The 12,689-nt window shown below is 46.6% G+C and overlaps 1 protein-coding gene across 2 annotated transcripts in view; it reads left to right on the forward strand.

Moving 5' to 3' along the window:
• LOC142880273 (voltage-dependent calcium channel subunit alpha-2/delta-3-like) overlaps positions 1-10,505 on the forward strand; it is a 125,005-nt gene extending 114,500 nt beyond the window's left edge. For both annotated transcript variants that reach the window (XM_076014059.1, XM_076014060.1), the window contains 2 exons: positions 1,295-1,409; positions 9,837-10,505. In XM_076014059.1, coding sequence (XP_075870174.1) covers positions 1,295-1,409; positions 9,837-10,044 — 323 coding nt within the window. In that variant the 3' untranslated portion in view covers positions 10,045-10,505. The remainder of the gene's footprint in view (positions 1-1,294; positions 1,410-9,836) is intronic.
• The last annotated feature ends 2,184 nt before the right edge of the window (positions 10,506-12,689 follow it).

Raw genomic sequence — 12,689 nt, forward strand, 5'->3', positions numbered from 1 at the left:
CCGTCAGCGTGACCACTGGAAAATCAGAATAAAGGAGGCTCGATCTAAAGCCTCAAAACTCACCATTACTTTAAATGACCTCATTGTGTGTGTGTGTGTGTGCGTGTGTGTTTGTGTCCATCACATTCATGCTTGTTTGTGTGTCCAGCTGGGGCACATTTCAGGGTTTTCATGCCCTTTAAAGATGTGTGTCACATTGTCGGTGGTGAGAGGCAATATCCGTTTTGTAATAGAAGACGAGAAGGAGGGAAGCTGCCTTCGCTCTCTCTCACCACAATTCTCCTCACAATTTCTCCCCCCCCCTTTTTTTTTCTTTTTTTTTTCAGTTCCTCAGGTTTTATTTCTTCCCCCTCTTTTTCATCTCCCGCTCGTCCGCAGCATCGCCCATCCTCTCATCTCCTGAGCCGGCCATCGACGGTGCCGCAGTGCCTTCTGTTTTACGGGGCGTCGAGGGCCGTTTGGCCCGTCTCAAACGAGAGCCTCGCTCAGCGCCGTCATATTATGGCATTAATTCCTGGGCCAAAACCAATATGAATTTGTTCTGTGAGAAGAATGAGAGCAGAGTGGCGAAAAAAAATCAAAACGCGCTTAAGCGGTCGAAACAATTTCACAGCTGGCCGGCCACAGGTCTTAGCAGCGACTTCTCCATCGTCCTACAATAAGGAGGCCTGCTTGTGACACTTGGTCCAATGGAACAGCCTGTAAACCAATCTGCAGTGCCAGCCGGAGCCGAACTAATCCCACATGTTTATACACGTAGATGGCTTTTCCCTTTATTAAAATGCACGGCGGCCCGCTAACTGAAACCGCTGCTATCGAGTAGCACCTAATCCCAACACATGAGAATAATCTGGACGGGTAGCAGTTGGTAGAAGAATGCAGTTGCAAAAAAAAAACTCAACAAAAAAAAACCTACTTCACCTGTAAGATTAAACTTTCATCTGAAAGTTACTAATTTCATTCAAATCAAGCTAGCATCGTTGTCCAACTCTGGCCCGCGGGCCAGATTTGGCCTCGTAGTGTTATGATATTTGGCCTGCAAGGCAACACAAAGCCACTTCTAGAGATGGGGAGATTGGGAAAAGGTTACTGTTGTTCCATGTTCAGGTTGTTTGAGTCCTGCAGGCTTTTCAACCTGCAGGACCTGACTGAACCTCCAGGGGGCAGGAGAGTTCCAGTAATGCAGCCCTGCTGCTGCTGCATTTGTGTGTCGTTTTACCCGAAACGTTGCTATAAAAAGACTGCGACCTCTTCTGACCTATGGAAACGTGCGTCGCCTTCCCTCCTCCTGCAGCCCAGAGAATGGGCCGCACCACGCAGGTGCCGTGCGACACCGAGTACCCGGCCTTCATCTCCGAGAGAACCATCAAGGAGAACACGGGACACCTCGACTGTGACGGCTGCTTCAAGTAGGGACGCACACACACACACACACACACACACACACACACACACACACACACACTCACACTCACACACACACACACCCACACACACACAGTTTAACACCCACTCTGATTCTTCAATCACTTTCTCTCACTGCTGAAAAAAAGCTTCTCCCCCCATCAGACTTGTCAGCGCAGAAGGACTTGGAAATGAAGGAGAAAAAAAAGAGTGGAAGCTTCCCTTAAAAATGGGAAAATTGAGTGTGGTCCCCCATTAACAATTTAGCCCTTTTTTCTTTTCCTTTTTTTTATTTTTTTTTGTCGGGGGAGGGGGAGGGGGGTTGTTTTCTGAATCCCTCCAACGGGCCCTTCATTGCTCCCAGCTGTGGAACTGCCATGTGTGTTCACGCATGTTCCTGTGTGTGTGTGTGTGTGTGTGTGTGTGTGTGTCCGTGTGCACGTGTGGGCATGTGGGTCTGCTGTCGCTGCAGCTCTACAAAGGTCAGCGGGGTCACCGCTGCTCCCAGTAAAACGCGGTTCAAGATGCAGTCAGACGCACACATGCACGCCCCCTGTGGAAGAAACACACACACACACACACACACACACACACACACACACACGTGCGCGTGCACAAGCGCTGGGGTCGGCCGACTGGCGACGTGAGAAGCGCGTCGCCTCGTCCAATAAATCGTCTCTTGGAGGCATCCGCCAACCCGACCAAGTCCAACGCAGCCTTTATGTCGTGAGATATTTTACTATCAGTCGTCGAGGATCTCCGTGATGAACATCTGCTCCACGTCACGGGGGCGGAGCGAGGGCTCGCTCGCGCTCCACGGCTGCGGTCTGATGGAGCCGAAGTGAAAACGCCATCGTCTGGGGTGCAATGAATGAGTGCAGCTTTCATTTCACTGCAATGGTGTCCCATCAAAGCGACAAGTGTGCGGTGTACAACACCACAGAGAGCTTTTAAATACAATTACAAGTGATCTGTGATGCTTTGCGGGGCTGCAAACTCAGCCGTGCATTTCAAATTACGTTTTTTTTCTACCGTAACAGAATCTCAAAGTGCTCAAAAACAGCTGCTTCTTTTTCTTTTAGTTTCTTTATTTGTACCTGATGGGAAATTAGAAGTGCAGACAGAAGAGTCGGCATTACGTTGGTGGGCCAACATTTTGCCCGGTGGGCCACAATGGGTTCTGGAATTCGAGTTGCTGGAGCAGGAGCAGATGGATGGAGAACCACCCCCAGAATCAACCTAGACTCACCCATGGACCCTTCAGATGGTGGGCCAACTTTTTTGCCCGGTGGGCCACAAAGGGTTCTGGAATTTGACGGAGAGCCCGGACCAGGAGCAGTTGGATGGATTTTTCTTGGTGAGCCACCTCATAGGAGGAAAGCCATACATCGAGGGATATGTTTGGTGGGCAACATTAAAAAGCTCAATGGGCCGCATGTGGCCCCCGGGCCGGAGTTTGCCCCACGCCGGCCATAGGACGATCACACCATAAACAGATGATATTTGTGCGTATCACCTGCCTGTCTGCTACCAGGAAGCCTGTGTTCTGCCCCGGGCTCTCACCCGTGTTGCTGGGATGTCTGGGCCCATTTCAGAAAGTCTCGTCTGAACCTGCTCGGTTTCCTTCTCACCGGAGCGTTCCAGCTCTAGCGCGGCGTGCCGCAGAGGCGTCGGCGCAGCTGCGTTGCTTCTCTCTGTTGAAAGGATCTCTGTGGAAACGGCAGCAGCGGCGGCGGAGGCTTTGCATGCGCTACGCGATGCGGCCGCGGTTTCGCTGTTCTTGCACCTCCTTTGAAACTAGATCTCCGACAGAAAAAAAGAAAACACACCGCCGCCATCATCGCTCATCCAAATGTAGCCGTCCTGACCAGAAGTCGTGTCCCCCCCCCCACCCACCCACCCTCCGTTTAACATTAAATGTGTAACAAAGGCTTTCGAGAGCTTTTCCACACGGGTCGATAGCACCGAGGACTTGGCACCGTGTTTGCTGAGGTTTTATCTGGAGCTCGGCTCATTGCATTAGCAGTCATTAAATTACACAGTAATTACGGCTCCCATGCAGGCAAATGTGATGACAAGGGTTCTGGACACAGGAAAAATATACAATGCATGGCGGTTATGGACAGTTATGCAATAATGTATTCACTGGAAAGTCCCCCCCCGCCCCCCCCCCCGCCCACGCCCCCGTCTGACATGCATGAAAACACTACAGGGTGATGTAACAACTTCCACAACAAAGGCAGACACTGCGGAACGCGACGGCACCTTAAAGCCTTGGATTTCCTGGTCAGAAAACAACTGGGACTCAAGTGGCAGAGACAGCGTGCTGCCTGTGCTTCCTGTGCTCCACAGGGACTGAGAAGAAGTTCAGGGTCTGCTGAGTCTCCACCAACTTCCACTGTTGATACTTGGATCTTTATTTCTTTAATTTGGGCTCCCAGCGACTCAAAGAGTGACTGCTGGAGTCAAGCAGGGACCTCCATGGACGCCGGTTCTGATGATGCGATCCAAAGTCTGCAGGTGGTGTTCAGTTCAGGTGGCTTCAGCGCTCGGCCACAGCCATGAATTAACGACTGTTTGAGCGCACGTGCAGGAATGTACACTTCTTTCATTTTTGATCAGATTCAACTTCATTGTCATTGCACCTGTCACAAGTACACAGTAGTTGGATATGTACTAGAATAGAACAGTTTGAAAACATACAGCTGGGATTCAGCTGAATTTAGTACTACACAGTGATTCTGATGTTTGCAGTATGTGCATGAGTGCACAGAGGTTATAGACACTGATGCAAGGAAGAGGTGGGCGATACTAAAATAAATTACAATATGCACAGTATTCCAAATACAGTAGTTTTGCAGAGCTGCTGCAGCTCCCTGCGTTCAGTCAACCTGTCGATCAGCCTCTTAAACATTGCTCTCATCCACAGCAGATGGAGGAATTGATGCCATGGGCGCATTCACACCTGCCCGGTTTGGTTCGGACCAAACCAAAAAGAGTTCCTGGTGCGGACCTTTTGGGCTGGTGGGAATACAAACCAGCAAACTGTGGTGCGGAGCAACCAGCCGGTCCGAGACCTGGCCGGAGGGGGAGGGGTTGGGCTCGGTGTCTCGGTGGTCTCACCGTGGCTCGGACCGGTTCTGAAATCACACAGCTGTTTACACGTCACAGGCTTCCGTAGCCACAGCCCTTGGGGCAAATATTGTGTTGGCTAGCGTCGTAGGAAGTTTAGTAGCTCGTCGTCGGACTGTCAGGCTAACGCGAGTCGTGGTTCAACGTGGAGCAGTGAGGAGACGCTTCTTGCCAAACATCTCCTCGTAACATGGACGTTGCATCAAAAGCCTGTGATGCTCCAAATGACCTGCAAACGCTCGAAACAGTCTGGAAAGAAAAATCATTCAGAGCACAACGAGAGCAGCACACTGGAGCTCCATTATTGTTTACTTTCCATACATACTATATTATATATACATTCATTCATTCATTCATCTTCCATACCCGTTTACTCCTGAGGTCAGGGTCACGGGGGTCTGCTGGAGCCCCTCCCAGCTGTCATTGTCACACTGCGTCTGTGCAGACTGTGTCTGACTATTTTTTTTTTTTAAACTTTCACTCCTATTCTATTTCTTCTATTGGAAAAACATGCTAGTTACCTTTGTGTTTAAAAGATAAAATATTGTTCACAGTAATTCATTTATTTATTATAGTTGTTTTTGAAGTAGCGCTACAGTGTTTAAACTCTGCTGTCTTTAAGTTCAATATAAAAATGTATAATATTTTAGAGGTTCAGTAGGTTTCCAGTAGAAGAAAGATAAACAAAATGAGTCATTAATATTAAAAGTGTAAACATCCAATAATGGCTGATAAGTATTTTCCATTACAATGTGGTTGTGCCGCAGTTGAAGTACCAAAGCTGTTGAAAGGATCCAGATATTCAGATCTCTGCTCAGGTCAGTCCAGATTATTATGTCACAACTTTCTCACATTTTCTAAATTATCAACAAATGTTTCCATGAATGGTATTTCTTTTCTTTTTTTCTTTTTCTTTTTTACTTAAGTGCATTGCAGAAATGCATATGCAGATATTATTATGACTTCAGCCCATAGGAAAAAAAGGTTAATGTTGAAATTTAAATCAGAAGGCTGCAAATAAAAAATAAGCATACAATTTTTAGTTATTTCTTATTTATTTGGATGAGTCATTTTATTTTTCTTTTGAAAATTGGATTTTTCATGTGAGCAATATGACATTTTTATTTATTTATTGTATAATATGAAACTTTTCTCGTTCCAAATTCAGGTGGAAGCAAAATGTGTTTTGCTTCCATATAAAAAGGTTCTCTGTTCTACCTGAAGGAAGATTCTTTTCAATAAATATCAACGTTGGCCTGCGACTTTGTCCAAGATGGAGATGTCGTCCCCGCTGTGTGTTGACAGCCTGGTCCAGGGGAAGCTGAGCGCCCCCTGCAGTCTTGGAGAAAAGGCCCTTGTCTGCTGGCTGCTTCTTTTTGTCATGTTCCATCGTTCCCTCAAAGTTACAGCTTTGATTTTTGATGTCGATACGAGCCGAGTCACGACGAGATGATGTCGAGAAGAGCACACGCACACACACACACATACACACACACACACACACACACCTTCCGCCACGTGTGTGTGTGTGTGTGTGTTAGACGGCTGCACACTGAATGACTGTGAGGCTGCCTGGTCCACCTTTGATCTCCGTCTCAGCTGTCAGCGCTCACAACGAGCAGCTGCGCCGTCACATCCTGGGTTCTTCACTTCACGCGCCGCTCTGCTTTTTATCAGCCGGCTGAGTTGGATCTGGCGGGCGAGAGCAGACATTCTTAAACATCAGCCACTCTAAAAGTCACCCCGATTGAAACTGACTTGATTTAATATCATTTTCTTTTACATTTTTTTCATTTTCTTTTGCATGAAACTGCTTTGGATGCTCACTGGTTTGGATGGTTTGGATGCTCACTGGTTTGGATGGTTTGGATGATCACTGGTTTGGATGGTTTGGATGCTCACTGGTTTGGATGGTTTGGATGATCACTGGTTTGGATGATCACTGGTTTGGATGGTCACTGGTTTGGATGGTCACTGGTTTGGACGGCCACTGGTTTGGATGGTCACTGGTTTGGATGGTTTGGATGATCACTGGTTTGGATGGTCACTGGTTTGGATGGTCACTGGTTTGGATGGTCACTGGTTTGGATGGTTACTGGTTTGGATGGTCACTGGTTTGGATGCTCACTGGTTTGGATGGTTTGGAAGATCACTGGTTTGGATGGTCACTGGTTTGGATGGTCACTGGTTTGGATGGTTTGGAAGATCACTGGTTTGGACGGTCACTGGTTTGGATGCTTTGGATGGTCACTGGTTTGGATGGTTTGGATGGTCACTGGTTTGGATGGTCACTGGTTTCACTGGTTTGGATGGTCACTGGTTTGGATGGTTTGGATGGTCACTGGTTTGGATGGTCACTGGTTTGGATGGTCACTGGTTTGGATGGTCACTGCTTTGGATGGTCACTGGTTTCACTGGTTTGGATGGTCACTGGTTTGGATGGTTTGGATGGTCACTGGTTTGGATGGTCACTGGTTTGGATGATCACTGGTTTGGATGGTCACTGGTTTGGATGGTCACTGCTTTGGACGGTCACTGCTTTGGATGGTCACTGGTTTGGATGGTCACTGGTTTGGATGGTTTGGATGGTCACTGGTTTGGATGCTTTGGATGGTCACTGGTTTGGATGCTTTGGATGGTCACTGGTTTGGATGGTTTGGATGGTCACTGGTTTGGATGGTTACTGGTTTGGATGCTTTGGATGGTCACTGGTTTGGATGGTTACTGGTTTGGATGCTTTGGATGGTCACTGGTTTGGATGGTCACTGGTTTGGATGGTCACTGGTTTGGATGCTTTGGATGGTCACTGGTTTGGATGGTTACTGGTTTGGATGCTTTGGATGGTCACTGGTTTGGATGGTCACTGGTTTGGATGGTCACTGGTTTGGATGCTTTGGATGGTCACTGGTTTGGATGGTTTGGATGGTCACTGGTTTGGATGGTTACTGGTTTGGATGCTTTGGATGGTCACTGGTTTGGATGGTTACTGGTTTGGATGCTTTGGATGGTCACTGGTTTGGATGGTCACTGGTTTGGATGCTCACTGGTTTGGATGGTCACTGGTGGGATAGCTGCACTACTAGCGTGCAGCTGGAGGATCGGAGGCCGCTTGTGCTCAGATGAATTGGTTGTGGGATTGAATGAGTAAAGACGGAGATATTCCTGATGCCGGATTAGTTTTGACCTAGCGGCCCCCTCCCTCCATGCTTCTACCTCCACTTAAGAGAGGAAATATTTCCCTGGACAGTTTTTGTTTTTCTGTTTCCCCCCTGCCTGCATGTGCTGACTGAGGTATGTGGCGACCTGCTCTCATTCAGTTGTATCTGATGAATGATAAACTCAAAAGATCACCCCGCTGCACTAAATAGAGGAAGGAGCACGTGCTCGGCCTCCTTTCTCCGCTCCAGCGTTGTAAATCAGCCAACAGGAGGGTCAGATCCAGCCACTGTCCCGGGGAGAGCGTGGTTATTGGCCTGTCTTCGGTTCTCCTTTATATTGGGCAATACCTCATTGGTCTCTGGCCCTCACAGAGACGACCAGGAACAGGGATAGTTTGTCTTGGTTGGTCTTGAGTCGGATGAGTATTTTATTTAAAAAGAGTGGATGGAAGCCGAGATGTGTGCAAACGGTGGCCCGACGAGTTTGCGTTCCACCGCAGTTATTCGAGCCTCCGGTACCACCTGACTGCAAAACAAGTAGAAGCTTGTGCGAGCACCGGAGCTAACGAGAACGTCAGAGTGCCGAATAAACCAAGCAGAGTCGGCGACCTACTTAAGTAAAAGGACAGATACTTCTTTTTTTTTTGTATTTCCTTCTCACCCCAACTGGTCATAGGCAGCTGACGGCCCTCTGGAGTCTGGATCTGCTCTGGGTTTCTGCCCACAGGGGAGTTTTCCTGGCCACTGTGGCACTTTGCTGGCTCCGGGGGCCCAGTTGGGTTTTTCTCTGATTGGTCAAAGCGCTTTGAGACGTCCTAGGATGTGATTTAGCGCTGTACACATAAAAGTTGTTTGATTGATTGATTGGTACTTGTTTTAAGAAACACAATCTGGTATGAAGTACTGGTTCAACTCGGAAATGTTTTTGGACCGGTAAAGAAACAATACCTTTGTTGATAACTTTGAAGAAAATGTAAAAGTTGTGACAGAATAATCTGGAGTGAATGGAGCAGAGGTCAATGTTGTTCTTTTTCAACTGTAATCAGTCATAGTTATGACCAATCAACCATTATTGGATGTTTACACTTATATTAACAATAGCCAATGTTATATCCTACACTTTCATTTTTCTTGAACTGAAAACATACTGAACAGTGACACCAAGGCCGAGGCAGTCAAATAATCTCCCTTTAAGATATGATCCAGTTTTCTATTGAACTACACACCTGCGTAGTTCCAATGGCTCCACTTCAAGCAAGATAGTGAATTTCCTTTAACATAAATTATTTAAAATGCTTCTAAACGCTAAAGTTAGCTGCTTTTTTTTTTTTTTGTTTAAGGTAAGAAGGAGGACATAGATATTTGTGTACACATTTAGGGAGTAAAAGTAAAAAAAAGTTGAATGAAAGAATTCCTCACAGTACAGATACCTGAAGTACTTCCAAACCTCTGTTACCAACTCAAATATTGATATGCGAATAAAATACAATTACAATTAATTCATTATAAAGGCCATAATTAATATGTTTTTTTTTTAAATCATTTATGTATTATTTATGCATTAGGGCTGTCGAAGTTAACTCATTCACTTAATTTTTTTAAATGCACGATTAACGCCTGATTCACATCAGCGTGCGCGAGCCGCAGCCCTCCTGTACAGACGACGCCTTCTACTTCTTCTTGTCGTGCATGCGTAGGCCGGGTTCACACCGGCCGCGGAACAAAGCCCGCCTCCTTTCAGCGCCCTTGTTAACCAATGGTGTCGTTCACACCAGACTGGAAGCAGCGCCATGCAGCGATCGTTTCGGCGTCTACTGTCTATCATATATGTGTGTGTGTGTGTGTGTGTGTATAAATGTATATATACAAGGAGGGAGAGAGAGAGAGAGAGCGAGAGAGAAAGGGCTGAGAGCTGTGCTTTTTTCCCCCACTACTTTCCGAAGAGGGCACTTATTTTCTTTTCTGTGTTTTATTAACTTTGCTTCCTTCAATTTTATTTCTATACTATGTTATATCGAATAATTGTTTAATAGCAGTTATTTGCATGTTCTAAATGAATGATATCAAAATAAACAAAAGAGTATTCTCCCGTCCCCCACCCCTTCCCCCTCTCTCTTTGTCCTCCTTGGCTGTGATTGGCAGGTCCTTCGTGATCCAGCAGATCCCCAGCAGCAACCTGTTCATGGTGGTGGTGGACAACAAGTGTGACTGCAGCATGTTTGAGCCAATCACCATGAACCCCGTCGAGATCATGTATATCCTTGGCAGGCCAGAGGCTATTTTGGCAAAAGGTCTTTGCAGGGCCCCCCCGGATATGCAGGTTCTGGTGTCCGAGTGCGTTCCTGCGTGACAGCGGATGATGATTTGAGGGGTCTGCAGATGCACTCGCCAGGTTTGGAAAAATGTGTGAAGCAACGACCGTAATAAAGCTTTCACGACTGTGATGGACAACTCAGTCCAAAGGGGACGAGCCTGCATGCGTTCCACATACTTCCATCAGTACATCAGTGTAATGCACTCACTGTAAGGTATGTGATGTAGCCCAGGCCGCCTTTACCAAGACCAAGCAGGCCAGCGGTGTTGAGACTAAGACAGAAACTCACACCAGGTCGAGGCTAGGATCCAAAACTGTTAGAATTGACAGGACTGTGCAACTCGCAGAACAAAGGGATCGTATTGGAGAGACATCACTCAGCTCAAGATGAGCATTTGAAGAGGGCTCTGTAATAATAACGTGGCTGTGCCAACACCAGGACCAACTTGCTTGGTTTCTGAAATCCCATCGTGCCCAAAGAATGTCGATGCTGAGACGAGACCGAGATCAAGTTCCAACACTTCTCGCTGTCGCTAATGAGAGACTAGCGCGCTCATTTTGACTTGAGCACTGTACAAGCAATGCTACCTTGTGCTAGAGCAGAAAGCAGAGACCTGATACTTTTCTTTCAATTTTTTTTTCACATTTTCAATTTTCAAAATGACTGTAAAAACCACAGACAACATTTGATCGCAAATAAACCAAACACACAATACGCCACATGGCTAGATGCAATTAGCTTAGCTAACTAGCGAGTCACTAGCTATTCCTGAGTGTGCTTGTGATACACTGCCTGTAGGGTTTTCGTGCAGTGTGTCGAAACTGACTAAATACCGAGTTTGTCACCTGTCACTCTTCTTACTTAATGTGATGGTGAAAACTGCAAATAAAATAATCAGCATTTGTGCTTAACTAAACATGACACCATACATGACCTTAAACATGAATTCACATCAGAATATTCACTTTAAGTAGCAGTAAAACATAATTAAACACCCTTTCACAACACTTTTCACAACGTAGTTTACAACAAAACATTACTATTTATATTTTTTAACATTCCTGACATTACATGTATAAACTTACGGCATTGCCTGCATGATGTTTCTTAGCAGATGGAGGAGGATTACATTTAGAGCATGTGAAACATGTCTGCCACCTTTCTGAACAACCAGGAAGTGTCATTAAACAGGAAGTGACATCATAAAGGACTCAACTTCAAAGTAAATCGTTCTCACAATCAACTCATACTTTATAGCGAAAATAAGCAGGAAAAAATAATCAGGAGAAAGAAGAAGGCCTCAGGGGCTGCATACTCCCCTCCTGGCCTACATGAGGCCACAATGAGCTGCAGTCAAGCCTGTCTGTCAATCCTTTGACAACTTCTGCAGCTGGCCTTAGGAAGGTTTTCCCATTGCCTTGGTCACTTGTCTTCACCTCGACCTTTCTCAGGAAACCATCCGCAGTCCAGGGAATGCCGCAGTCACCATGGCCATCGGCCAGCAGTTGCGAGTGGCTCGCTTTCCTCAAAGGAGAACTTGGTCCCCGACCTGAAGGTTTCTGCATGGCACTGTCCACGTTTGTCACTGTTGCAGGGAAGGTAAATACTCTCGCTCCCTGCATGCTCCGGTAAAGTTGGTCCCATAATCAGACTGGAACCGCTTTGCAGGGCCTCTGAGTTTGAAAAAGCACCAGAGAGCGTTTATGCAGCTGGCTCAAAAATACCGTTGACAGTAGAGAGCACTTGTCTAGTAAAGGGTTTAATATCAGTCACTGTTGAGTAGGTGAATGTCTCCGAAGTGATCTCCCAGAGTAGCAAATTCATTGCTGACTAGATCACAATCCTCTGGTGGGAAAGCTGCTTGACAGTTCGTGTCAAGCAGTCACTTGCGTAAGCGGAGGTTCGGCTCTGCAGGTGAGGCTTGTGTGCGTCGAAGTGGGTCGATCACTTGGGCTTGATATGGTAAAGACAGCAAGCTATCATCCACATAAAAATGCCTTTTGACGAACTTGACGGTGTCGGCACCATGCTTCTGAGCACCATCTTCAGTGGCTCTTCACAGCCCATAGAGTGTGACAGCAGGTGATGGCACTTTGCCAAAAACATGAACTTTCATTCAATGCTCAACAACTGGCTTGCTGAGGTCCTCTCGATGCCACAACTCAAACTTTATAGCGGAAATAAGCAGGAAACAATCATCAGAGGGAGAAATTTGTAAATAAAAAAATCAAATAATGCCTCAGGGACGGCACACTGCCTTTTCACAGAACATGTTGTGACTGTGTACGAACTTGTAGCCGTTCTCTCCTGCAGACGTCTGCACTGGCCAGCGTCACAATAGCACCTTGTGTCTCTGGACAACGAGAGGGATCGGAACAGACTGGGCTGTTTAATTTGCCTGGAAGCCACGGATGGTTTGCTTAACCTCCGACCTCCCCCAGCGCACCACGGAGTGAGTTACGCAATGCAGCAGGCGTAACAATGGGACACTGATCAATAGCAGACATGACTCAGAGTGACGTCAGACTCACAAAAATAAATATATAAATACATGCAAAAAAAACTTGGAGCTTGTCAGCCAAACTCATGTACACGCATGCATGCTGTTTATTTTGTTGCACAGTTCTCACTGCAGTGTCATTTCGCTTAGGCTCTGGTTTCCTCTTTGGCCTGCCCAAAT

Source organism: Nelusetta ayraudi, unplaced genomic scaffold, assembly GCF_046127955.1.
Source record: "Nelusetta ayraudi isolate G7.1 ecotype Tasmania unplaced genomic scaffold, CSIRO-AGI_Nayr_v1 ptg000164l, whole genome shotgun sequence".
Taxonomy (NCBI): Eukaryota; Metazoa; Chordata; class Actinopteri; order Tetraodontiformes; family Monacanthidae; genus Nelusetta; species Nelusetta ayraudi.